Source organism: Pteropus medius, unplaced genomic scaffold (genome assembly GCF_902729225.1).
Source record: "Pteropus medius unplaced genomic scaffold, Ma_sr-lr_union100, whole genome shotgun sequence".
Classification (NCBI taxonomy): Eukaryota; Metazoa; Chordata; class Mammalia; order Chiroptera; family Pteropodidae; genus Pteropus; species Pteropus medius.
Genome location: NW_024349802.1, coordinates 7,874,882 through 7,902,193, shown reverse-complemented (window position 1 = coordinate 7,902,193; position 27,312 = coordinate 7,874,882). Strand labels below are relative to the sequence as shown.

General features: G+C 42.0%; 1 protein-coding gene, 1 non-coding gene and 1 pseudogene across 5 annotated transcripts in view; 2 read left to right on the top strand and 1 right to left on the bottom strand.

Moving 5' to 3' along the window:
• The window catches only part of TRPC7 (transient receptor potential cation channel subfamily C member 7), a 126,143-nt gene that overhangs the window by 50,284 nt on the left and 48,547 nt on the right, over positions 1-27,312 (top strand). For 2 of the 4 annotated variants that reach the window (XM_039836097.1, XM_039836095.1), the window contains one exon: positions 23,945-24,109. The exons of the other annotated variants lie outside the window; for them this stretch is intronic. In XM_039836097.1, coding sequence (XP_039692031.1) covers positions 23,945-24,109 — 165 coding nt within the window. The remainder of the gene's footprint in view (positions 1-23,944; positions 24,110-27,312) is intronic. 4 annotated transcript variants of the gene reach the window in all.
• Positions 10,081-10,199, bottom strand: LOC120581759 (5S ribosomal RNA). Its single transcript, XR_005647376.1, has one exon. It is a non-coding gene; the product is annotated as a 5S ribosomal RNA (ribosomal RNA).
• Positions 14,471-15,122, top strand: LOC120581326 (GTP-binding nuclear protein Ran-like; annotated as a pseudogene).

Genomic DNA, 27,312 nt, shown 5'->3' with positions numbered 1-27,312 from the left:
TTCTCAAACTTAGCTACACAACAGAACCACCCAGAGCTTTCTAATCCAATTCTTCTAAGTGGGAGCCCAGACATTGTGTTTTTTAAAGGCCTTCTGATGGTTTTAACTTTGTAAAGACTGAGCTTCTGGAAGGTGGGACCTTTCTTCATTCATCATCTTGTTTTAGAAGACAGAGCAGGCTGGGTGGTGAATAAATGAATAGATGAGTGTAAAACGTGAAGTCATAGACTTTACTGCTTCTCCAAGTATCTGTAATTCTCCTTGTGATTAAAAATCTACATAACAGAATTCACATAATGTTCCAGGCTGGCTTCAGAGTACGGGGCCATCATCTCCATTCCCTTCATTGCTGACCTGTGTCTCTTTTGGGTTAGTAACTCTGGAAAAGAGATCTTTCTATCCAGAGAGGCCCTAACACTGGCTCTGTCCTGGCAGTAATAGGGATGGAGCCGGGTGGGTGGCTCCAAGGGTAGTCCTGTACTGTTAGAGAGAGGAGTAATGGGGCCTTGTCTTCCAAAGAGGAGACTGGATCATTGAGTGCTCCTCAGGGGGCCAGGAGTGCTCCCTCCACTTACCAGCCTGAACTGCCGACCCACCCCCACAACCTGCCTGGCTCAGCTTTAAGAGAAAAGATGCTTCCTCTCTGCCTTTCCTCAGGCCTACTGTGAATCACCTGACACATCTTTCTCTAAAGAGCAGATACTACTGCACATTTACAAAAGAGACTTCAGATCCTCAAAGTATGAGTGGTCACAATAGGGCAGAAAACCATTGTCCTTTTGGATATTGTGCTGTTTTGGTTTTTTTTTTTTTTCAGCTCTTTCAATATATAAATATTTGCATGAATGGATAATCCTTTAAGGTTTTTTCTTCTTGATTACCATATCCCCTGAGCCATATTGCCTTAGCTTGTATAACTCTTTATATTCATCATCTGCTGCATTTGTTAAGATAGGCAGAGCCAGGTTATTATTACATCTCGATTTGGGGGTTAAAAAGAAGAGAGGAGTCTGAAGAGCATTCAAGGGGGAACCATAAATCCCCAATGCAAATCAGAGGCATTTACTAGCTCAAAGTGGAAAGAACAAGAGTCATTTTCAAATTGTCAATTTTATACTAGAGGCAAACGGATATCAGAAATTATAGTTCCCCCCATCCTAAGGACCTGCGACTAATTCCAGTACTTAAGCTAAAGAACAACTATACATTTGTCTCATTTCTGTACTAAATGCTCATATGGATTCTAAGTCTTAATGAGCATTAGACCTTTTATATATTCTTTCCATTATATACTATAATGCATCATACTTTTATCAACATTCATCTGCCTAAGGTCACTTGTTAATTTCTTGATGACAGGGGCGTTTTCTACATATAATTGTGAGTGAAAATCTCTGCATAATAGAGATGCTTTCATTTGTGTAATCCAGCCATAGTCATATCTTGCCTGGATGATTACAATAGCTTCTACCTGGTTGACCTACCTTCTGTCCTTCCTCACTCCCCCCACCCCCACTCCACACACACAAGCAACAGTCAGAGAAATTTTTAAGTAATCAGATGATGTCATGCCTTGGTTTGAATATTCCATCTAAAGGTAAATGAGACGGACACAGTTCCTGCCCCCAGAGAGTCATAGCCTAATAATTTTTACCACTAGAAGCAGTGCCTGAAATGAGGGTCCTTGTGCAAAGGCTCCTTGTGATCTCAGGAGAAACCTGCAACAAAGGGGGCAGAAGGGTGGGGCGAGAGAAGCAGCTAAGCTAAGGTGTGGTTTCAGTGAAGTCTGACTTCAGCCTGATCTGAGGTGGGTGAGAGTCTGGAGTGTGAGGAGCACGAAAGACATGCCCTGTGCCCTGTACTGAGGCAAGGGAGCTGGCCTTTTCTATACCTGTACCAGTCAGCTACAGGCTGCCCCCAAGGGGAGGGCATAACTTCCCAGATATTTCTGCATCCAACACCTCTAGCAGCTGGGGAAAGGTGCACCTTACTGGTAAAGGAATCTTGGCAGGCTGCCACCACCATCTTCTTGGCCCTAAAGCGCTTAAAATCCAAACTACTAACCATGGCCTACAAGATGCTGCATGGCCCGGCCTCTGCTTTCCTCTCTAAATTCACTTCACGCCAAGCTCCCTCCTGCTCATTCGTCTCCAGCTACAATGCCTGCCTCTCCATTCCCTAAACACTCCACACTAGTTCCCACCCCAGAGAAGTTACTAATTCCTTTCCCTCAAATCTCTGCTGGCTGGATCCTCTTCATTGTTCAAAAATCAGATCAACTAACTCTTTCTCAAAGAGACTCTCCTGACCACCCTATCTGAATGTAGTCACTATGCTGCTTCCTCCCTCATCAGCCACTCTTGACCCCAGTGCTCTCTTTTGTAGTAAACGACCTTTGTTTCATCTATTTACTAGTTTATTGTCTATTTCCCCCAATACAGTAAACTCTGTGGCAGCAGCTCACCAGTCTCCCTAGCCTAGAGCAGACCCAGGCAATTAGAAGATTCTTAAAAATATTTATTGAATTTGATAATTGAATGAATGAATGAATGCACCATGCTTGAGTTTTCTTTCAGTTCTTATTTTTCTGAAATATAACAAAATCCCATGTTCAAGTTGAGATACATTCCTAGAAGCTGTTGAGGAAACTCTCAGTGTTCTCTTGAGAATCAAAATGAGATAAATAGGAAAGTAGCCTATGATGAACTAGTAGATATTAGTCATTATTTGTCTCATTCTTGAATTCCTACGACTATTGGCACCAAGTCCATGGAAACTCAGATTATGGCTGACAGTGTTATTTTGGAAGGAAGGAAGGAAGGAAGGTCATTTAAATATAAAACAGCATTGCTTGATTAATAAAATTTGTAATGTTTTGATCATTTTTCTTCAATAATTTACTTCAAGTTGCATCCTGAATTACACATTAATTAATTGTTATACTTAATATTCTATAATAAACCCATCTGATGTATTATCGTCTGACCGCTTTGCTTCCTCCCCTTCTGACAAATATTAGATCTTGATGGACATACTTGCAAGCTTGAAGGAAAGAACAATCATAGGTGACACCAATTAGCAGCTAAATCTGTGGACATTAAAAAAGATAAGTAGGACCCAGCCCCCTGCCTTTAAGAACTTAGATCCTAAAAGGCTACACAGACTGAACCTAGTCCTTGATCAGACAAGGAAAGAGTAACTCAGGCAAAAATGATGTGGGGAAACTTCAAAGAGGAAGAAGAGGTAGCTTCTGAGTCAGACCCTGAAAGGTGGGTCAGAGATCAAAAGAAAAGGGGGATGAACACATGCTAGATGGAGGAAACAGTGGGCAAAGCACAAAAGCGTGATAGTGTTTGAAGAATTACAACATGGTCAGGATGAATGCTTAACGGAAGAGAGGAGGCCGAGCAGGAGGGGGCAAAATGATGTGGGAGATCAGCAGCCTGAGGTTGGAGGAAATCTGACCTGCTGGTGAAGCCGGCAGGCTGTAATGGGCTGTGGCGGGGCATGGAGATGCGCCTTCATTCCATAACAGAAAGGGATCCCTAGAGATTGATTATCTTTGCATTTGCCTTTACGATTGTACCTACTGCATTTATCGCACAAACAGTATTATAACAATAAGAAAAATATTTAAAAGGTAAATAATCTACAATCATATGCTATATATGCAGTTGTTTTCGTTTACAAACTTCCACTTCTTACCCATACGAACATATGTATTTTTATATAGCTATAGGATAATTTTGTGATTTGATTCACCTAGCATCAGAAGGTAAATCTTTTTTTTTCTATAATTACTATTTTTATACCTGCATAAGACTGATGTACCATTATGTATGTATCTTCTCTACTGATGAACACTCACTTTTTACAAGTATTTATATTTGATTATTATCACCGTACACAGTACTTTCTTTCCTTCTTTTCTATTTCCTAAAATTGAAATTCTGAGAGTGACGCTGAGTCAAAGGACACAAATATTTGTGAAACACACCTCAAATGTCTATACTATTTTTCAGTGTCAACAGTATTATACAACTGAACTGGTTTCTTCAGTACTTCACAAGCATTAAGTAGCATTATGTTTTTTCCCCTCTAATTTAGTAGATATAAAATACCATCTTATGCGTATTTTCAAATGCATTCTCTGGTCTCTAGGCAGATGAATATTTCTATGTGAACTCAGCCCGCCCACAGCCACTCTACACCACAGCACCATGATCCTTCAGCATTTCCAAACTGGAGCTTTGATCTTTTCTATGTTGATGTGTATGGCACTTGTGTAATATAGAACTTTTGACCCATTTGTGGCCTGGTCAGTGGTGTGTCACAACTGTAGGTCATCTCGCTTTCATAATTATGACAGTCCTAGTAGTAAGATTTAATAGTATCAATGAGAACAAGGACTAGCTAAAACACAATTTAGAAGAGTCCAGTGGATGATGAGCACTTAAAGTAAGGCAATGGCTATGCTCACAAAAGGAAGGAATCTCTGTAACTGTTATATTGGAGGTGAAAACAGGACTTTGCAATCTAGGGCACGAGTTCAACCCAGAAGCTTCTATGAGGGTCTGGCCTACCAACCACAAGATAATAGGCTTTACACATATTACTAATTGTCCTAACAGAGACTTCATTTGGGTGAGGAAGGGAATTGGAGGCCATTTAGGAGCCTGGAGGACTTTGTGGCAGAATGGGGCAGCACAGAGCCCTGGGCCCACATGGATGAGGAGATGGAGTGGGGGCGGACAAGGAGAGAAGAATCAGGACTTGAGACGAGATGCTCAAAAAGAACAGCTCTCTCACACTAAATGCCAGCCCTGTCCCCGCTCTTTGTATGCATACCGCAGCTTCAATCATGTTTTCTCCGTTTTAGTGGTGAAAGAGGGAGAGCAAGTCATGGAAAACTAAGCAGCTGGTAAGAAGCAGGGCAGGACTCCAACTTATACTCCTAGTCCCAAAGCCTGTTCTTTAACGACCACACTGTGCTGGAACCAGCAGGGCCAAGACAAGATCTCCCTGCCTAGCAGGCTGCCAGAGAAATTCCCAAAGGGAGCAAGTAAACCCACAGAGCAGGTGCTCTTGCTCGAGTCCACAAGTCCTGTGCATGAAGGCAGAGCAGCACCAGAAACTGGAGGAGGGCATCTGGCTGTGTTAACTAACACAGCCAAGTTCCTCAGACATACTTAACCTCTTGCTGGGTCCTCAACTACCCCTTCTTATCCTGTTTCTCCAAATTATTTTCAGTGGACTCAAAATGACACTTGATTTTCTAATAAGGATCCTCATTCAACGGTCAAAAAGGAGCTGTTAAAATGTTCACTAATTTGGAAGCTGCTTTCAGTAACTATCAGGCTGAAATTTAGTGAAATTAAGACCCATTAGGGAGGATTTATAAAGACAAAGTTCCAACAACCAAATCCATCAGCACCAGTTACAGATCTTTAGCTGATAACAGACTACTTCCCAGAGAAAACCGAAAGTGTACTATGAAGGTACAGGACATATACATGTATTTGCTGTTCTTTTAAAATTGTAATTGGTTATTACATTTATAAACAGGGAACACATATCCTGAAGGTTCTTCACATGGCTGTTAAAGATTTCTTCCTGAAATAATTGAATCCTTCCCAGATAATCAAACAATGCAAGTTTCTGCTGGAAAATAGACCTTACAACATGATTTAGAAACAAGACACTATGCGGAATACTGGTTAGAATCATGAACTCTACAGTGAGAAAGCCTGGGGTCACCTTAGACAATCACTTAACCTGCCTTTTCCTTCATCTTTAAAGTGGGGTAATAATATCTACCTTACAAAGTTCTGATACATAGTAAGTACTGGATAAGTGTGGGCTACTGGCACATTACAAATGTTATCTTTCAGGGATTATTCTGATCCGTAGCAGGTACTAGTTAGGAAACTGACTACATATTATCTGGGTGGCAGGCAAGGCACAGGTCATCCAAGTTGTTATATTCTATTACTAGAAAAAAATTTATTTCTAACCTTAATCTGCTCTGTCAGAATTATTTGATTATTAAAATTTTATATTATACATGTATACATATGTACTACTAAGTGAAGAAACAGGTACAACTGGTATGAATTTGCTTCATGACTATCTGAGATAAGAAACCAAACATCTTAACTGCTACTTGGTATAGATGAAACTCTGGAGAGTGTCTGGGTGGTTCATATCCTGACTGTTCACATCCTGATTGTGTTAGACAAGTTACTTAGCCTCTCCGGGCCTTACTTAATTAATAAATGAACATTACTTAGAAAAATGTCTGGTGCATCATAAATGCTCAATAAATGTTGGCTTTCATCATTTTAAAATTTTTCTAAATCATGTGAAACCTGGCCCAGTTCTGCCAGCAGAAAATTCTGTCTCAGTTACTCTGGGGCATCCTCCTCTGTGTCACACTATAGTCCTAATGACTCACCTGTGTACCCAAAGAAGGGCTCATGGCCTATGCTCCACTCCTTGTGGACACTTGATGCACCTGACATGCATTAATCCAAGCTGTGGTTCCATCTTATTCATTCAACAGTTTGGTTTTGTTTACTATAGTAAGATACTATAGTAGGTGTTGGGAATATAACAGTAAAAACAAAACAGACAAGAATCCATTGCCTATTGAAACTTCCAATGAAGCAAGATCTCTGGGCCAGATTGGTGCTGGGACCCTCTCCTTCCACAAAGAAGCTCCTTAGGATAGATGAATCCCCCTTGCACTCTGGAATGACCCCAATTTGGGGTCCTTATACCTCCGGGGCAGAGAGTTCAAGTGGAATCAGATGTCTATACTCCACGGAAACTCTCAAAGTCCCTCACTTCCCCCCATCTCAGAAAGTGTCTCCCCATCGCCAAGTACTCTCCTCCAGTTCCTCCCCTTCCCTGGGCCTTGATCTCTAAAAAACTGCCAACATGTGGTCTTCAGACCCATTCCTAAAATCCCCAGAAACAATGAACCTCCTCCTGAGCCAGGACCACCAGGCTCACAGAGCCCTGCCGTCCATCTCTTCAGGAGATAGAAGGCAAACCACACTACTCATTCTCCCCTGACGAAACTACGCTCCCCGCCCCCCCCCCCACAAAACCAGACAGACTCATCTCCCAGGCAGATTATTCAGACTCCCAGTGATGCAGATGGGGTCAAGGGAGGAGGCATCTATGGTTCAGAGGGTGGTAGGCAGAATCTGGTCTACAGAGTTGTCAGAGAGAAGGAAGACACAGGGTCTGATGACCAGAGGAAATAGACAATTTTGAAAGCAACTGCAAAAGAGTTCAGGTGCCCAATTTCAGATGCTCTGAAGGCCACAGGGAAGAAGACCAAGAACACGGAAGAGAGCCAGCTGTGATTAGGAGGGATAGTTCTTCCCCTGGGAAGGGACAGGAGCAGAGGCATCAAGAGCAGAGGACAGGAGCATCAAGGCAAAGAAGAGGTGAGGGCTGAGGACAGAGCTCTTGCCCAAGAGCCCCATGGAGGAGGAGACAAGATGGAGTGCTGGGGACTGGGAACTGAAGAGAAAAGTTCAACTTATCTTTTGGAGCATAAAACTTAGCAGCTTAAAAAAAATCATGCTATTTGGTTACAATTCCATGGGTCAGCAAATCAGGCAGGACTCACGTAGGAAGTTCTTATGTGCATCAGCTGGAGTCATTTGCTCAGTTGTATTCATTTGGTGGTTGGGCTGGAATGGAAGATGCCAGAAGGCTTCATTTAATTTCTGGCACCTCAATGTTTCCTCATATAACGTGTCTGTCTGTCTCTGTCTCTCTCCCTCTCCCCATTCATCTCTCTATTTCTCTCCCTCCCCCTCCCGCTCCCCGTGCCCATGGCCACATTGGGCTTCCTGATAGCATAGTAGTCTCAGGGGGTGGACCTCTTATAAGGCAGTTGCCTTCCAAAAGGGAGCTTCTCCAGGAGTGAATTTAGATGCTGAAGATCTTTAAGGCCCAATCTTGAAAAGCCTTGTAGTATCACTTCTGCCACATTCTATTGATTAAAACAGATCACTGAGAGCTAGCCCAGCTTCAAAGGCAACAGGAACAGACTTCACCTCTGGAAGGGGGAGAGTAGTGGTCACACTGCAGAGTATTTGATATGGGAGATACTACTGCCACCGTCTTTGGAAATGACATCTACTCCAGGAAGAAAAAAGGGTTAAAGTTCCTATTTGTGAGGGTGTATTGCAGAGTTCAGGAAATGAGCTGGAAGATTAATTCATTCAACAAGTATTTACTGAGTGCCTACTATGTACTGGACACTCTTCTGGGTACTATAGATAGAATGCAATAAAAAAGTCCTTTCTTTTATGGAGCTTACTTTCTAGTACAGTGACAGATAATATATGCATAACATAAAGTCTGGTGGTTACTAAATGTTATAAAAAAAAAAGTAAAGCAGGGTAAAAGGACAGAAAGGGACTGAGTGGTGAGCAGAGGGAAGACTTCTATTTCGGTCAGGATGGTTGAGAAAAGCCTTGCTCTGTTTCAGGAGTCGTGAGAAGGCCAGTGGGACTAAATCATAGTGAGCAAAGAGGAGAGTAGCAGGATGTGAGGTAGCAAGAACCATATTATCCAAAGGTTTACAGACACAGAAGGAAATGTGTTTTTTTCCCCCTAAGCATAGTGGGCAGCTATTGGTCTGGTATCTTGTCCAGCTGAAGAGGGTTCAGGTCTTAGCAGACGCCCATCCTCACTAGCCAAATAATGCCCCTTCCCTGCTCTTGGGGAAATGAGGAGAGGAGAGACTACAGAATCCATCATCCTCATATCCTCTGATTCATCCTCAGGTCACTAGGTCTCCCCTCTGGATTATCGGAGCTTGAGAGTAGTGTCTTTGTTATATGTTTGACATTATAGTGACTTGAAGCTATCCAAATCTGGTCTGGAAAAAAATGCAAAAAGAATTCTACATAGCTCCAGATGGCTTTGCAAATTAAATTAAACCCACAACTGGCTCGATCATAATTACACTATTGATCATTAACATTTAAAGAGATTGCAATAGAATCCTGGACATAGCAATAAATTATCATTGTCTACTGGGCAGGTTCCATGAATCAGGTACTCCTGGAGCCTTTTGAGACAGTCTGATGCTGTTATTTAAATGATGTTGTTCTGCTCTTTGATAAGTGGGAGAACAGTGGCGGCAGAAGTAGGGGCAAGTGTGCAAGCACACACAAGCTACACTATGTGTATCTGGCCCAGATATCTAAAAATAAAAGTCTGTTACAACTCCCCCTAGCTCCTAAGGCAACTTGCTTTTCCAGGTTATGTTTAGTCTCCATCTTAGCATGATGCAAGACCCCTGAGGGGCTCCCATTTGTCATCACTCCCCAATGGGCCATCTACCCTGAGCCACCTGCACTCTCCTGACACACCAGGCTCTGAGGCATCAATAACAACAACGACAATTTATTAAGTGCTTAATCAGCGCCCTTCACCATGCCAAGTGCTCTGAATGCATTCATTCAGTGTCCCATCAATACTGTCATCCCCACTTTACAGATGAAATAGATCCAGCTCAAAGGCAGAGCTAAGATTCAAACCAAAATCTGACTCTCCAGCTTAAACTCTATGCACCACCTTCTCCTCATCATACCCTGTCTCAGTGTCCTGATTATAGCCTTCATGGCTCAGCTCGAGAAACTATCCTCTAGGAAGCCTCTCCTCACTGTCCCTCCACATTCTCTCTTGGTTTGGATGCCAATTCTATTATTTCATGACATCCTGAGCTACCCCCGTCACGGCATTGATTGAGCTACACTCAATTTGCCTGTTTACCTATCTATCTCCCTGACAAGACTTTGAAGGCCATGAAAGCCAGGACATTATTTTCAACCTTTGTGTTCCTGGTGTCTGGCTCACAAGATATTTACTGAATAGATGGATAGGTGAATAGACAGATGATAGATAGATGATAGATGATAGGTAGGTAGATAAGTAGATATAAATTTACATATATACAGATATAACCTTAATATATCACAATAACTTATGAGGCTCAGTTCCTACTTTTTTTTTCATTGTTTTTTATTTTATTTTATTTTATTTTTTTAATGCCTACAGCACCCAGTCTTCCTAGGTGGTCTCCCATCCAAGTACTAACCAGGCCCGACCCTGCTTAGCTTCCGAGATCAGACGGGATCGGGCATGTTCAGGGTGGCATGGCCACAGACTCAGTTTCTACTTTTGAAGAATACGAACATGCAGAGAGAAAATAAGAGAGAGATTTTACTTTCCACAGGCGGATAAAAAACCAGCATTCAAATTATGACCAAAGTTAACTCAACCCATTAAGAAATTTTCTATACATATCATGACTTGAGGATTGGCACCTGAATAACAAAGGGACTACTGCCTCTTCAAATACCAAACCTAAGTGTCAAAGGGATCTTTGCATTGGTTGCTTAATATTCATACCCCTCATTTGACATCTAAGAACAGGAAGCCAGCAGTCACCTGCATGACCAGAATGTGCCTTCACCAGAAATAAATGCTACATGTTTCCCAGTGTTTGAGGTGTGATGAATTTCCACATTTTCCAGAGAAGTGAAAGAAACCAATATCTACTAAGTGTGTGGATAAGGTATATGTCAGGCTCTCTAAGTAACAATGTCTCTTTAAACATCAGAGAGTAGAAATGGGCAGTGTGACATATGGAATTAAGAGACACCCCTTAAAAGTTTTCTAGATGTGAAAAATTATGGTAGTTGTTGGGGATGGGGGTTGTTCATCATAGACACTCCGTATCTCTTGTATAAGGCCTAAAACCTCATGAAAAACTACTTGAACACTGTCTACACTGGGTTTAACTTTTTTGGTCAGGTTGATGCTAGGAGGTGGAAGAGCAGAAAATAAGGTTGATTTTTAAGGAAATTCTGATAGAAAAATTCCCAGAAGTGGGGAGAAGTCTGACCAAGACTTGAGTGCAGGGGATGAGCAAGGGTTATGAGCTCAGTGGAAGGTTGTCGTTGGACCCTCCCCAACCTCTCCACAAGCCAAGATGAGCTGTGCATAGGAAGCTAAGAGCAATGGCTCAGGATTTAACACCTCTCTCCATCAGCTTTTGGGAGGCTAACTCATATAGCCAAATAGGTAAAATGAAATAAGACTAGTAATTCTCCACTCAGAATCATCAAAAGCAGAACCATGGAGGCCTGAACTCTGAGCAGGAGGAACTGTGGAAAAATGGAAGGCACTACTTCACCCTGGGTATCACTTCCAGCAACTCTCTTGGGGTACTGCCCTCTAGGAAAGACGAACATGAGAAGAGACAGGCGTTTCTGGGATGAACAGACAGAGATCTGGAAATAGCATGATGGAGAGCAAGTGGCCATTTTTGCCAAGAAAGTAGATGCCCCACATACCAAGGAGGCATTCAAGGTCTTGAGGAACACATGTGGGAGCCCACCAGCCCAGCAGCAGAATTGCAGGATAAAGTCAGCAACAGAGAGGAGAGCATAGGGCAGAGAGCTAGATGTACTTCACAGTGGCATGGACCAGCCCAGGAGGCTCCAATGCAAGCAGAACAACAGATCAGAGAGCTGGTGGTGAGGCACCCAGATCAGAACTATAGAGAGGCAATAACAGCTATGCCTGTGCACTAGACCAGCTGCCTGGGATAGATAGCTCAGAGAATATTCAGTGACCGGTAAAGTGACTTGCACAGGGTATTTGAATCAAGCAGAAATACTTGGGAGGAGGCAATCATAAAAACAACAACAACAAAACCCTGCCATCCAACCTGAATAGGCTCTGAAACATTAAAATCTGGGAATTAACAAGCTTCTAAAGGCAGAAGCCTTCACCATCTTGCTCATTGCTGTGTCTTCCATGCCTGAAGGTGCTTGGTGCACAGTATCAATAGGCATTTACTATCTATCTGGTGGATAGATGGATGCATGTCTGCCAAGAGGCTAAGTTTGTACTCACAAGCTGCCAAGATCTAGAACAGCTAGGCCATACACATGCTATTTCTAATTCTTGAACCAATGACTACGTCATTATTTCAGCATTTATGTCTCCTATTACCGAAACACTGGTAAGAGCAACATTTTGTAAGTGTTGAGAAATCAAAAATTTAAATTAAAAAAGTGACACTAAATCTTGAGTATGTTTTAAATATAAAACTATATATGCAAATAAAAGCAACAAGTAAAAATAAAATAGCAAAACATACATCAGCATTATAACATAAATTTATAGGAAATGAAATTAATTTCAAAGTGTTATTTTATAATAATTACATAAAATTAAAATGTAAAGTGTGGTTTTAAAAAGTAAAGTATATCAAATACATCATTGCTAAGTTATATGCACACTTCTCTGCAAGAAAAACTTGGAAAATTCAAAATCATAAAAAGAAAGATATAAGTAAACTCTAAATATCTCCCTCTGATTCCTTTAATCTGTCACTAATCTAATAATTTAATCAATAATTTAAGAATATTTTTATTTAAATGTACGATCACCCCACCCTACCATTTACCACTAGCTCCATCAATCTAGGACCACAATTTTTGTATTAGTTGGAAGCTGTGTTTTATACTTCAAGAAAGCATTTCCAGTCTCTCTGTATTCTTTTAATTAAATATAGATGCAGACTTCCTCTATCAACATCAGTACTTTTTGATGCATGTTCTTGTTGTTAAAATCTCTGAACTAGAGTAAGAATTATTTTTGCAAGAAAAATTTTGCTTTTATTGATAATCAAATTTCTTTCTCTACTTAAGAACCATGGAAGATATAGATACTCTGTCAGTAAGCATACCTTTGACTGCTTAAAAATTTTAATACATGATATAACTCTTTGGACAGGGCTCAAGATATAAGTGATTTCTATTTATGACTCTTATTGCAAAAATAAATCAACAATAACAATGACAACAAAAAAAAAACCAGTATTTTTCACTTAAAAATTGAACCATAAACCAAAAACTGGAACTGTATTTTCTGAACCCTTGAAACCTCCTCTGAGTTAGTCATGGTCATTTTATAGATAGAGAAACTGAGGCCTGGGAAATTAATCTACTCTGTCCCACATCAGTCAGTTATAGAGCCAAGACTGGCACCCAGAGGGGCTGACCCCAAAGCCTGTGCATATTCTATAACCCCATGAATCTTCACACTCAAGGGATAGCATAGCCACTGGGAAAGTCTGCAGAGTTATGGATCTGACTTGGGAACATTATCTAGTCAGACCTTGGGCTCAAAGAATTATCTGAAACTAAAGCTCTTCCTAGTAAGATGTCAGTGTCAGGTGGGATTTGACAAGAGGCCTGAGATCTTAATAGGTCCTTCAATAAAGCAGTTTTTGGCTGGAGTCTGTACTCTTCAAGGCTGTAAATCTGGGCTTAACTGGCCTCCACATTTACTTGGTTCCTGGCAAAGTGGTGACTAGACAGTAAAGCCACTGCTGAATCAGTTGCTGTTACTCTTATCTGCATGTAGGAGAGAGAACTCAGGATTTCATCTTTAGAATGATGACTCACTCCTTTTAAAGAGATGGAAGTTGTCGAGGAAACTGGCTTTGAGCCCTTCCCCTTGTATGCTCCTGACTTTGATCTCCACTGGGACTTGGCTGGCCCACATGCAGAAGCACAGAGAAATGAGAGTTCTAACAGCATCTTAAAACTGAGGTCTCCTGGCCTCTGTGGGCTTGGAGAAATCACTGTGGTCCCTCATGATTTGTCTTGTCTGTCTGATTTTTAAACTACCTTGTAGAAATACAGGATAATAGTTCAAAACTTGTCCTTGAAGTCACATTGACCTGTATTCAAGTCCAAAACCTGTCATAATCACCTTTGTGATTATACGTGACTTATTTAATTTCTTTGTGTCTCAGGCTTCCATATTTAAATTAAGGATATAATAATACCCATCTCAATTAACTGATGTGAGGGTTAAATAATGTGGTGTCTGTTAAACACAGAATCTGATACAGAATAGGTACTCAATAAACATTAGCTATTCTTTATAATGATAATAATAATACTCATTAAATATTTTCTGGATTGATGTCAGTTTGCAGTGGTAATGGCATAAGTAGAAATTAAACTATCTTCATCCAATCTAAAAGATTTTAGCCTCATATTTCAATCTTCCTATTTTAGCCTCATATTTCAATCTTCTCCTCCACAAGAAAATCTTGGTTGAGTTTTCATCACTTCTCCCTGTCTGCTCTCTAGTAAAGATGTGAAGGCAGTTAAGTGCTCATCAGACCCTGAGTAATAGAGGATTTGTTAGATTTAGAAAATATTCTGGGGTGATGAGTCACAGAAAATCATGGAGCAAACCTCTGAGGCTTTGGAAAAGCATACAATTTATCACTCAACAGATGTATATAGAGCAAAAGCTGCAAACTTGGGAATGCAAAGATAGTTAGTTCCCTTGAAGAGCTTAAAAACAGCAGAAGAGCTCAGTCAGGCAAGCCTGGAGACATTTCTGGAAGTAACATCACGATGGCTGCCCAAGGAGAACCCCAAGTTCAGTTCAAACTTATATTGGTTGGTGATGGTGGGACTGGAAAATCAACATTTGTGAAACATCATCTGACTGGTGAATCTGAGAAGTATGTAGCTACCTTGGGCGTCGAGGTACATCCCCTTGTGTTCTGCACCAACAGAGGACCTATCAAGTTCAATGTGTGGGACACAGCTGGTCAGGAGAAGTTTGGTGGACTGAGAGATGGCTATTACATTCAAGCCCTATGTGCCATTATAATGTTTGATGTAACTTCAGAAGTTAGGCACATAAGCATGTGCCTAACTGGCATAGAGATCTGGTACAAGTATGTGAAAACATCCCTATCGCGTTGTGTGGCTATTAGGGACAGGAAAGTTAAGACAAAATCAATTGTCATCCACCGAAAGAAGAATCTGCAGCACTATGACATTTCTGCCAAAAGCAACTACAACTTTGAAAAGCCCTTCCTTTGGCTTGCTAGAAAACTAATCGAAGACCCTGACTTGGAGTTTGTTGCCATGCCTGCTCTCGCCCCACCAGAGGTTGTCATGAACCCAGCTTTGGCAGCACAGTATGAGCATGATCTAGAGGTTGCTCAGACAACTTCTCTGCTGGATGAGGATGACAACCTGTGAAAAAGTGAAGCTGGAACCCAGCGTCAAAAGTCTAGTTTTATAGGCAGACGTCCTGTGATGTCAGTGGTGCAGGTGTTTGCCACTTTGTTATATAACTAAGCAGAACATGTGCTTAATCTGGGATGCTGAAGGAGATGAATGGGCTTCGGAGTGAATGTGGCAGTTTAAAAACTCTTCATTTTTTGGACCTGCATATTTAGCTGTTTTGGAACGCAGTTGTTTCCTTATTGTCAAATATAAGACTGCTACAGTCACATCACAATACTCAGTGGTGAAACCTTGTTTGTTACTATTATTCCCATTCTTTTACATTTAGAATCAGAATAAAGTTGTATTTCAAATATCTAAAAAACAAACAAACAAACAAACAAAAAACCAGCAGACGAGATCAGATGTACACACAACAGTACAGCTATGCACAACCTGGCCATGAGCCATGATTGCCAAGTAAGTGGACCACAGAATAAGACGTAGATGAGTCCAAGACCTCTTAGGGCGGAAGGGTGTGGGGGGCGCCTAAGGGACCTGGTAGGACTTTAAAGTGGAAGGTTGGATCTCAAAGGCCTATTAGGATTTGAACCAGAGAGAAGTAGAATGAACCCTCCTTGAACATGGGCAGGGGGCTACATGGTCCACGTTTGGGAACATGCCCTGCTGTCCCTGGGAAAAAGGGACAGAGAGCTGTCTTTGGGAAAGCAGAGCAAGCTACTCATGTAATAGATGACATCAAATCTCCATGGGAGTGAAGAGCCTTCAGATGTGCCCACCTTCTCTTGCCACCCAGCAGACTTCCAGGATGGTTCAGTGAGCAGCTGCCTGGCAGGACCCTTGGCTGTGAAAATAACTAAGAAGTATGCCAGGGTTGGTTGGGCTTGCGGGTGCACACTAGAAGAGGAGATAGGGGAGGAATGAATTAAGTGAGAGACACCTGTACAGGCATGCAAATGGAAGCTCCCAGCACTGAAGGGGGTGTCTAAAAGATTTGGATGGTCAGAAAATGGAAAATTTTAAAGGTGGTGCTGTGAAAAGGTGAGGAGAGGGAGGCAGTGTGCCAAGGCAATGCATATGAAACAAAGAACCAAAAGTCCCCTTGAGCTGAGCTCCAATCCCTGGCCTCCTTCTTGGCTTGGTTCTTGGGTAACACTTTCAGATGATGGTATAAATTTTTTTTTTCCTGGTGAGATCTTTAAAGTCCTAGCTCAACTGCCTTTGAGAATGAAGGAAGTTGGTCATTGTTTTTCAATCTCCTAGCACATCTCAGAGGTGAAAATAAATTCGGTGGAGACATGCACTCAGTCATGTACCTATTCATCAAGTCTCCAGGAAAGCAAGCAAACGTTCAGCTTCTGGTACCCACGTGCCTCTTCCAGATGTGGTGATATGGTCAGAGTGCTGGGATCTGCCACACCACAGGACTACGAGTAAGAAAGGGCACTCTGGTCCTACAGATGGCATGAGGTTTGCAGTCTGAACATAGAGAACTTCTAGCTGCACTATTTACTCAAACAGTGTTGCCTGAGAACTCACTTACTGAGCACCACACTATGGGCCATAGGAGCCCTCCAGGAGTTTTATCCTGGCAGAGAATCATACAGGCATATAGCTATGACACTAAGAATTTCATGAGAGGAAAGAGAGATTTGCACTTGAGTGCGGAGGGTAAGGTTTCATGTAAGATACAGTTATTGAGCTAGACAAAATTTGGATACATAGAGATGAGAAACAAGGCATTCCAGGTAGCAAGAGATACCTTGAGTAGAGGCTCGGAGAGTCAAGCTTGGGCATGCTCTGAGAATAGCCTTGCTGGAACCTGGCCAGAGACCAAGGATGGGAAGGAAAACAGTAGAAATCAAGTTGTAACAGCAGCTGGAAGTCAGGTTTTAAATTCTACCGCCTACTGTCCCTTCCTTTGCTCTGTTATTCTCCTCATTTTTTTACCTTCCTTTCATTCCCTTTGACTTGCTTCCTTCCTCCCCAACTAAAATCCCTTCCAGCTATGCCTCCATCCTTCTATCTATCCCAAAAAGTACAAATGCAGTGGGTGTGGGATTAGCATGGAACCTCTACTGGTCTGAAGAAGGAAGTCAGAGATCAGTTGTCCTTCCCAAGTGGTCACAGACCACTGCCACAGTTTTCCAGAACTCTGACTGGAAAACCATATGAGTATCTCTGTGGCACATCTGAAATCTGTAGGTTCACAAAGATACCCTCCTGCTTGGCAGACAGAATGAGACAGTGACATGACCCAGAAAAGATGCAGGAAACTTCAGATGGAAGAGGCAATAAAAAGAAGTAGTTAAGAATGTTTGCTGTGGAGTCAGATCTGAACAGTCACAGTACCATTAGCTTTATAATGGGCATAACAGTTCTCACCTAACTGTGTAACGAGGATTAAATAAGAAAATGTCCATAATATGCTCAGCCCAGGACCTAATCCATATGAGAGCCCGATAAATGTTTGCTTTTTAATGCTTTATTTATGACAAAGAACTAAGACCAGGAAGGGCTAAAGTCCAGCCGGCGGAATCAAGAGAATTCCAGAGGGAGCTTACTGGAATGGAAATACCTCAGGCTTTGAAGTCAGACTTGAGTTGGAATCCTGACTGCATCACTTTCTCTCTGTGGGACTATGGGCAACTTGAGCTAACTCAGACTCAGTTTCCTCAACTGCAAGATGGGGGTGATAATATGAGGATGTAGATAATACATTCATTTTGGGGAGGGTTATTATGAAGATTATAGATAATATAATTAAAGTTCCTTCATATAGTATACACCTTTAATTATTAACAGTAGAAACAATCAAGCTGTGACTTTAAAACTTTACTTTGTAGAAGGAAGTCAGAGATCAAGATGTTCCTTTAAAACTTTACTTGTCTAGTGCCCATGTTTACAGGCTCTGTGAAAGAGGTATGATCGTTTGGGTTCCCCACCCAAAGCTCCTAGCTCCACACCTTTCTCTTCTCACTCCCCATCACCATCTACCCAGAAATATCATGGATTATCCTCTTGTGGTGGCCACTCGGGAGCTGCATGGCTAAATAAAATCGATGAGCATAGTGACAATGTCAGCCCCACAGCAGAATGATCTAGTGATTTAAAACTTAATAAAACAATGGCAATTTCTGGGTTCTTTTTTATTGTAATCAAGCACATTAAGTTCTTCAGGAATGCTTAACTCTAAAAACACCATGACCACTCAGCACTCTGCTGATGGCATAAACTCAGCGAAGGGAAGATCGATTTAGATGGCCCTGGAGGGTGAATAGAAGCGGAAGCAGGAACAGCAGCAGCAGTAATGCCAATGTCCATTTAAATACTAAGCACCAGGCCATGTGCTGAGCATCCAACACACATTTTCCCCTCTCATGGATCATGAAGCTAGGAACAGTGAAGGAGCTTGCCCAGAGTCATACGGCTAGGGATTTGAACCTGGATGGTCCAGCCTCAGAGTCTGTGTGTGTAACCACTCTGCTAATTGCCAGCACAGAGAAGAGCAGTTGGAAGGTTATCAATGGAAGCAAAGCCACTAGCTGTGCCAAGGATGTGGGGCTTGCAGTAGTAGTCTCACAAGGAAGAGGGACCCAGGAGAAAGCACACTAAGTGCACCTACTGATGGGACAAACATTCAATATTCATTCAATCACCCAACACGGAGGGCCTACTCTAGAATTGGCAGTGTGTTAAGTCCCATTCTATCTCGAGTCATGGAGCTGAAAGCACCATGTGGATAAGAACCGTAACTTCTCTCTGTATTTCCAATGCTGAGCACAATGCATAATGAGAACAGACTGAGGAAAAGTATGCTGAATGAATGAGTGAATGAACCTACAAACCAAACTCGTAAAGGCGTGACATTTCCATTTCTCTCCTTCTCTCCTCAACTTCCATGACTTGAGAGCTTTGCCAATATAAAATGGGAGGAAACATATTAGCACCACTGAACCCAATCCTATGAGATGCTCCAGATAGGAAATGGCACCACAGAATTATTCTAATTCAGACTGTCTACACCAAGAAAAGCCACTTGATGATTGGTATAGTGTCTGTCTTCCTTTTCCTGTGTAGACAGTTTCTGGGAAGATTTCATAACAATTGCTGGTGGTGTGCAAATGAGCTAAATGAGAAACCTTAACCACAGTCACATCAGACACCGGTGCGGGCCTTTGAAGGTTTATCTGTGTAAAGGAAAGTCATTTTCTCTATAAGCATTGGATTTCATAAATTTTTCTCCAGCTAAGTTATTCTTCTGCTTATCAAATCACACACTGCCACGTCTTATTATTATTCTGTAAATGAGGCCTAGTGTTAGACAGAAAAATCTGTGCTTAAGGGATATGGAAATCACACAGCCTCGAAGCCTCTGACCTCAAATGTAGTCCTCTTTCCCTTTTCCCCCAAAATGCAGAACTTAACAGCTTTTAAGAGGGTGGAGGGGCACTACCGAGAGAGAAGTGCCCTCTGCAGGCTCAGTCGCCTGCACTGCTCCTCACTGACGAAGTGCTCCATAATCATCAAAGGGTATCAGCGTGTAGCTGAAAAGACTTGACGGTGACCATGACTGACCTAGCAGACACCAGCCCATTTTGAGCTAACTGCCTGGAAAAATCAAGCTGCACCTTCAGTGGAGGATGAGGAAGGAGCAGCTGGATAGGGGGTGGCATAACTCACCTGGTTAGGCTCCATAGCCCTTTCCAAAGGCACCACCGCTTCAAAAATCATGGAGGTCAGAAGAAAGGCAGGAGGTTGGGAGAGAGCTGTAGGAAGTGAAGGGAGAAAAAAGAGGAAAACAAAGAGAAATAAGAGAAAGAGGTAAAGAAAAAAATGGGCAAGGAAAGGAGAGTCATGGGCTCATTTTATTCATCAGTACTGTTCTCAGTACTTTACAAATATTAACTCAGTTAATCCTCATTATGAGCCTTTTGAAGAAGAGAGAAGCTAAGCAAAGAAAGAGTCAGTGACCTAAGAACATAAGGCCAGCACATGACAGGGCCAGGACTTAAACCCAGGCAGCCCTGTACCAGTCTATGCACTTAATCACTCTCCTCCAACAGCAAAGTCTTAGGCCCTGTTGTAATGTGAATATCTGGCCCAAGGATGTTAACATCCCATGAAACAGCCCTAAAAATATTCAAGAGTTAGTGAAGGAATGTGTATAGCTCTTTGACAAGTTCCTAAAACTTCAGATATTTCCTTGTGAATGAATATAAAGCAGAGAATAGAGTGAAAGGGATAATTTTCCTTTGGGCTATAAAAGAAAAATAATGGCTCATCAATTAATTAAAAGCAAAGTAGCAGCCAATATTTTGCCAATATGCCCAAGAGTTCCCATATGCCAGCACTGTATTCTCACTATGTCACCAGGGCTGAGAGGAACAAGTTTAGTTGAGATATTAACAGAAAACTAACTTTGAGTAGAAATGTTGTTCTATTAACCATGGTCAAACATGCCTCCAGGATAACTGGCTTGGGATGGATTCAAGAACCAGTAGCCACATAAATTCTGGCCCCTCCTGACTCTTGGGTCCTGTTTTCCAGTCTGGCTCATCCACCCACTCGCCTTTTCCATTACATGGAATTTGCCTCTCACCTCTCTCTCTTTGCAATTTAACTTCTCTTAGCTCCTCTGCCCCCGCAACCTAGTTTTATGAACAGTCCATCCCAATGGTGGATGTGGTTTAATTTACATTCTCTTAAAAGTTTGCTCAGCTCCATGTACGCCTACCTAACAGATTCTCAGCTCCAGGCCATTACAAACTCCCTCCTATGAAGAGTATGAATCATGTCCTTGGGAAAACTGAGCTGGTGATTAAGTTCCTCCCTTAAAGAATTTTTATAAAAGTGTATCATGCTCTCAGTCCAGAATGGGACTGAGACAGGAATCAGGGGTAGGAATGGCCTGGGCAAGGCTCTTGGTGTCATCCAGCCTTTGAACACTTCATCTTTTATGTGAGCTAGATGCCAAAGAAAGCAGTTCCCATTGTGATTTTCTTCCATTGGTTCCTCTCTGACCTTGCTTTTGAAAACCCGCCCTTGCCCTGCCCCCAGGAGTTCTTCACATCTTGGTTCCATGGCTGAGTGCCTTTTTGGTTAGGGTGTTCTTTGTCTTGATGGCATGCTTCACGTTACTCTCATCTTCCTTGGGTCAGGGATATTTCTCTGTGCTTCAAAAGCACAGTAGAAAAAAAATCCTTTCATATACATTGAACTATATGTCATGAAGTTATCTTCAAAGGCCTGCCACAAATACAGAAAAGCGCCCATGTAAAAACAAACAAATATATAGGCTTTGGCTATCAGCGGCGGTCAGTTTTCCAGGAGTACTACAGTATAAAGTCTGTCTATGAATACACAGCTAGGTTTCTTTATATGGAGGAAGAAATATAACTGTAGAAATTAGCAAAGGTCTAATCAGAGGCAGACTCAGTCTCAAGAGAACGCCCTTGTTTTAGTCTTCATCTGAAGCAGGCAAGAGCAAGTGGAAACAGTTCCCACTGTGTTCTCTCTCAGAACTTCCTCCCCTCCAGCTCTGCTGCCCAGTCTGTTTTGCTGACTTGTCTGTAGGAGATGGCAGAAGCAGCAAGGATGAACTCTCCCCAATATAGACAAAGAGGCCGATGGAGGGGATGAGAGGAGAGTCCTGCCAGAGCAGTTACGGTACAGTAAGCCACAGGGTGAGCCACATGGTCAGCCAAGTGGTCTTCTGCTATTTTATGGGCCTATGTCCCACTTTCTAATGGAATTGTTTCTCCAGAGCAGGGCCACTGCAGCACCCAGAGAAGGTGGACCGTTGAAAAACAAAACTGACTGTCCCCCACGCCCACCTGCCATCCCTCTGTGGGACCTGTGTTGTAAGCAGGCTCTGAGAATTACTGAAACATTCCTGTGATTCGTCGCTTGCTCCACTTTGCTCTGAGCCAGAAAGAGCACAGAAAAGCATGTTGCCCACTGGCCTGGGGTTCCCACCTGGGCTGAGGAAAATCTGCTGCTCTTGTTCTTGGAGGGCAAGATAGCAATGGTTGCTACAATGCTACCCCACAAAAAAGCCTCATTTGCAGCTAATGTCTAAATAATAGTATTATCAGGGGCTGCTGCAGGACCAAATAAACCTTTGATGTCCTTACAGATCATTTGGCTGCTGCCATGATTTCCCAGAAACTGGAAACAAAAACATGCTGCCATCTGCATTGAGAATTTTTAAAAACAGCTCTATTTATATTGTTCTGATAATGAAAAGGGAATCTTGCATTTCCTGCGAATCACTGTATATGTCCCCTTAATATCCAACAGAACAAATGGGATGAAAATTGGCATGTTATGCTCCAGGGTTATCAGATGAAAAGTCAATCCCTTTGAAGAATGCCCCATCTACCTGCTCTAGTCCATGGTTCCCAGCTCCTATGCACATTATCCTGAGAAGGGCTGAGGAGCAGGGGTGCCAAAGGCAAAAATAATGGCTTTCTCCTGTCACAGGGGGAAGGGGGAAAATAAGTGAATGAATATAATTCTCACAAATGTAAACTGTATTCCCATAAATTTTACTTAAATATTGCTTATTGCCAGTTTAACACTGGCCAGGACTCAATCAACTAACAAATGTCCAAGCAACACCAAATACTTGCAGAAAGAGAATGTGTGGTTGCAGCAACTCATGTCAGCTTGCTGGATCAAGCAGAAAAAGGAAGATGTTGCACATGAATCCAGGTGTGTCTCATGTATCACATACGCAGAGTAAAGCTGGGCTCCAGAGAGGGTTGGACACTATTTGAGTCTCTTTCTACACAACTCTATTCTTCTATCTCTCTTAACTGGTTTAACTGGTTTGCTACTGGTTTAACTGGTTTAGTCCACAGAGTGCAAGATGTCTGCCCAGATTTCCCAAGGTTACATGTTAACTCCCCTGTAAGTAAAGAGATTGCCTCTCTCTCCATCATAGTCTCAAATATCCAGGTGAGAAAACCTTATGGGCCCAGTTAAAATCAAGGTTCCACCCCCAGTCCAATGAGCTCTACCCAGAGGGGTGATGTCAACAATACAAAATGGCCATAACAGGTCCTTGTAACCTGGGTATTAGGCAGGGCAGTTCCAACAGAGGAAGGTTGTGGTCAGAAGCTACCGAATGGGGAATACAATGTGTCAGTGCTCCAGCATGCCACAAAGAGCTCCATGGACTCGAGCCAAACACCACTGAAATCTAGTGGGGAAATACAGAGGAGCTGTTAATATGTTCTCCAAAAATATTGCAAGCACTTTTTTGAAGACTACATAGAAACAGAGAGGGGAAGCTTTCGACAATATCTCATTTAATCTTACAAGACAATATGACAAACTGTTTTGCAGATGACAGTATTGAGGCTCAGAGAGGTTAAGTAGCTAGCCCATAGTCCTGTAGCTAGTAAATAGTTGAAACAAAATTCAAACCCATGTAAGACTCCAAAAACCCATTCATGCTCCATCCATTCTTCATGGTGCCTCCCAAATGAACTCTGTACAGAGATAAGTCTCCTTGAATTGGAGATAAGCCATTTGCCCAGAAACTGACTGTCATGTTCTATGCCTGAGACTTTTCTGGGGCCTCAGTTTGCCAAGCACTGATGCAGCCAGTCCTGTGAGGACTCTGGCTACACCAAAAGACCCCCAGCATCCCCAAGTCAGAAGGACCCAGCAGGTACCTGCTCCTGATGCTCCTGCTCTAACGCCCAGGCTACCCTCCAGGAGGAACATTTTGGCCTCAAGCTACTCATAGGTCATTTACTGTACAAGTGCTACCGATGCCATTTTCCTGTTTGCGTTTTGTTTTTGTTTTTGTTTTGTTTTTACAGTTCGTTGCTCATCCTAACTGTCAGCAGCAATTGCTTACCATGTGGTATGAAAATCTCTCAGGCTTACGTCAACAGTCTATCGCTGTGAAATTCCTGGCTGTCTTTGGAGTCTCCCTAGGCCTCCCTTTTCTGGCCATAGCCTATTGGATTGCTCCGTGCAGTAAGGTACAGACTGCTTAAGGTGCATGTCTTTGCGGTTATTTCTTCTCTCTACTTAGCATGACCTGAGGTCCATTTTGTTCAAATAAGCAGCTGATCATTTCCCATATTTAAGGAAAATAGCTCTGAGATACCTAGCAAAAGTAAAATACTACATAAGAGAGAAAATATTAAGATCTGCATTTTTAAACCATCATTTAAAAGAGAAAGTGAGGGAAGTGATAAAATGGAAAATTTTAAACTTGTGAATCTTAATCTGATCAACAGCAGACTAGAGAGAGAATAAAAGTACTTTTCCTCTTCTCATCATCCAATGTCCTAAACATGTAATAATAATACCCAGAGTAATAATCATAATAAATGGCAATAGGAATAGCCAACATTTATTGAGTACTTTTCTTTCATCAAGTAAGCCCTTCTCATGGAATATCTCATTTCATTCCCTCAATTACATTATGACACATACACTTAATGAAGTGGGTTCAGAAAAGAGAAATAACTAGTAGACAGACTCAAATGCAGCTCATACTGGGGCACTGCAGACCCATGTCAACATCTTCCCAGTTTCCTTGGCTTCCTTGATTGGGTTCTGGAGCACATGGACAGCTAATTAGGTCACAAGAAGGAAAACAGCAAAGGAAAGAGAAGAACTTAAAAGGTGCAAAGCTTTTCACGAGAAAGGGTGAGTGTCTGGTGCCCTCTGGTAACAGAGGGAATGGAACCTGCAGGTCCCAAACTGCCACACTTCCTGTTCCATCGTCCCTACAGCCCAAGCATTTGATCCAAAACCATAAAAAGCACAAGCAGTCACTCCAGCTTCAGGCAAGAGTTTGCACTTATAGACCAAACCATGTAAAAATTTTGAAATGTTTCATGAGTTAAGATGGTCATTAAAGGTTCCAAAGGTGCATTTACCTCGTGGTATGCTAAAAAGGGAATTGAGCTTAAGTAATCAACATTCAGCAGAAGAATTATGAGTACAGGGAGATTAGTTCCACAGAAAATTTGATCAGCTAATGCAGTTAATAAAATTGTCATCAGTGAATGGATCCTCTTCTCAACTCTGCCAAAAAGAAAATCACATCAGGATGATAGGCCCAAGACTTCAGGGCTGCTGATAAGCCCACCTAACCAGGCAGGCAATGAACTGACTGCCTTAGAGAAGAAGGGTGTCATGGAGAAAAGTTAGGACTCAAACTCTTTCTTCTGTAGAACGGTATTAAAAATAAAAGTCCTCATACTGAGTACTTGTAGTGTTGAACCTTACCTCTATTGAGGATTTTGTTTCTATGGCAGTCTACCATGACATGGATTTCTAAATCAGAATTCCCCAAATGATACATATGTAGGTGAAGACAATTTTTTTCTGTCTTTCATTATGAACCGAAAATAAGTACAGTGAGTGAGGAAAAAAAGTACAATGAGTGATTAGAGCTGCTCATTCATTTAAGGCACATGAATTATCTAGTTTGTACTGCAAATTAGATCACTGTCGTCACCCAGAGCTAAGACTAGGGATGCTTGCCTCCACACTCTCTGGCCCCCAAACTATTTCTAGGATATTCGATCATTAAAATAACAACCACTTGGTGGAGAAAACACCGCCAAATCCTCACCTTTGCAGTAAAACTAAATGTGACAGCTTCTAGGAAACTGGAACTAGGCAACATCAGCAAGGCAACATCAGCAAAACTGGTTTGCCTCTGCCTGCCTGAGGAAATAGTCACAAAGAGATGATATGCCAGTTGGTAAATTTTTAATTTTTCTGAGAAGACTCTTAGCCAAATCATGCAGATGTGATAGGAGGAAAGCATATGTGTGGGAGAGGGAGGGAATTTTGGACTTTCTGGGGGCCCAGTAAATCCAGGAGGCTGATGCCACTGTGGAACGTAGTAGTCAGACATATAGCAGTCTTCTGGAACATTCTAGAAGAAATGAAGAAATGACTGCAGTTTGGGGTTTCTTCTCTTCTGTTCAAATACATGTCTGATTAACATTTGGTGCTCCTGGAGCTTTCGGTAAGACTAAAAAAGAGAGCACTCAAGATAAAGGAGCTGGTCACTAAGCCAATTGTGGTTTCTGTGCACTTTCTGGGCTGCAAGTCTGAGCTCAACACAATGGAGGGTGTGGCCACAGCTGAGTGACAAGTCTTAGTCTACAGCATGAAATTATTTTTGGTAGTAATGTTCATTCCAAGGAAAGAGTCCACCATTAAAAGCTTGTCAAACTTGCTCTGAGGCAGTCAAAGAACAGATAAAACATTCAAAATACCTGTAGTCTTTCCTTTCACCATTTAGAAATCTTTTTTAAGTTTGGCAGAGATATTTTATCACCGGGGGTTACAGAGGGGTCACATCTTCCATGTGAAGAAACCAGCCCTCTTTAAAGGCTCTTGTTGCCTGGAATACAACATCCTCCCAAGAGGAGTGGCGCAGAGGGATAACTCTGTTAATATGCCAGTATCCTTCCTCCCAAGGGGCCACTGCCTTTATATTTGTCTAGTAATTCTTTGAAAAAGCCAGTGCGATTCCAGCAAGTCCATGTTCTAATGACCTTATTACACCTCCCTCAAAGAAATTAGACTGATATTCTTTAATAAATGTATTCATAAAATTTCATTGCTAAACCTCATCAACCAGCTACAGTCCATGGATGTCTAGCAGATGTTGAGATTTCTGCTTCCAACCAAATGGTACATTTACTTCCTAATAGTAGTAGTCCTAATCTGGGGACTATTAGGGACACCAACATTACTTGATTAGCCTGCCAAAAAGACCTCATCATTTATTTTCTTTTAAATTCCCAAGGCTGTCAATTCTATTTTTACATAAGTTTCTGAGAGGCCTTAAGACAGTCAATTATATAAGATTATAAGATTAGGGGTATCAGTAGAAATTCAGCAACTAATATGGTGGTTGAAGAGGACAACTGAATCACATATGAGTACACATGGTGATAACTGCAGGTCTGGATCATAGGACAGGTTAGTTAGGATCAATAAAGAGAACAGTGATTTTTTAAATCATTTCTCATCGTAAACACCAACAAGGGAGAGGGAGGGAGGGGAGATCAGGCAGCCCCTGGGAGGCTGGTGGGCTCTTAGCCACACGATGTTTTCCTAGAGAGCTCTTCTCCCAGAGACAAGGGCTCCAATGCCAAAGGGCCTTTATGATTCATTAGGCTGTCTTCCATCCTTTGCTATGCCATTC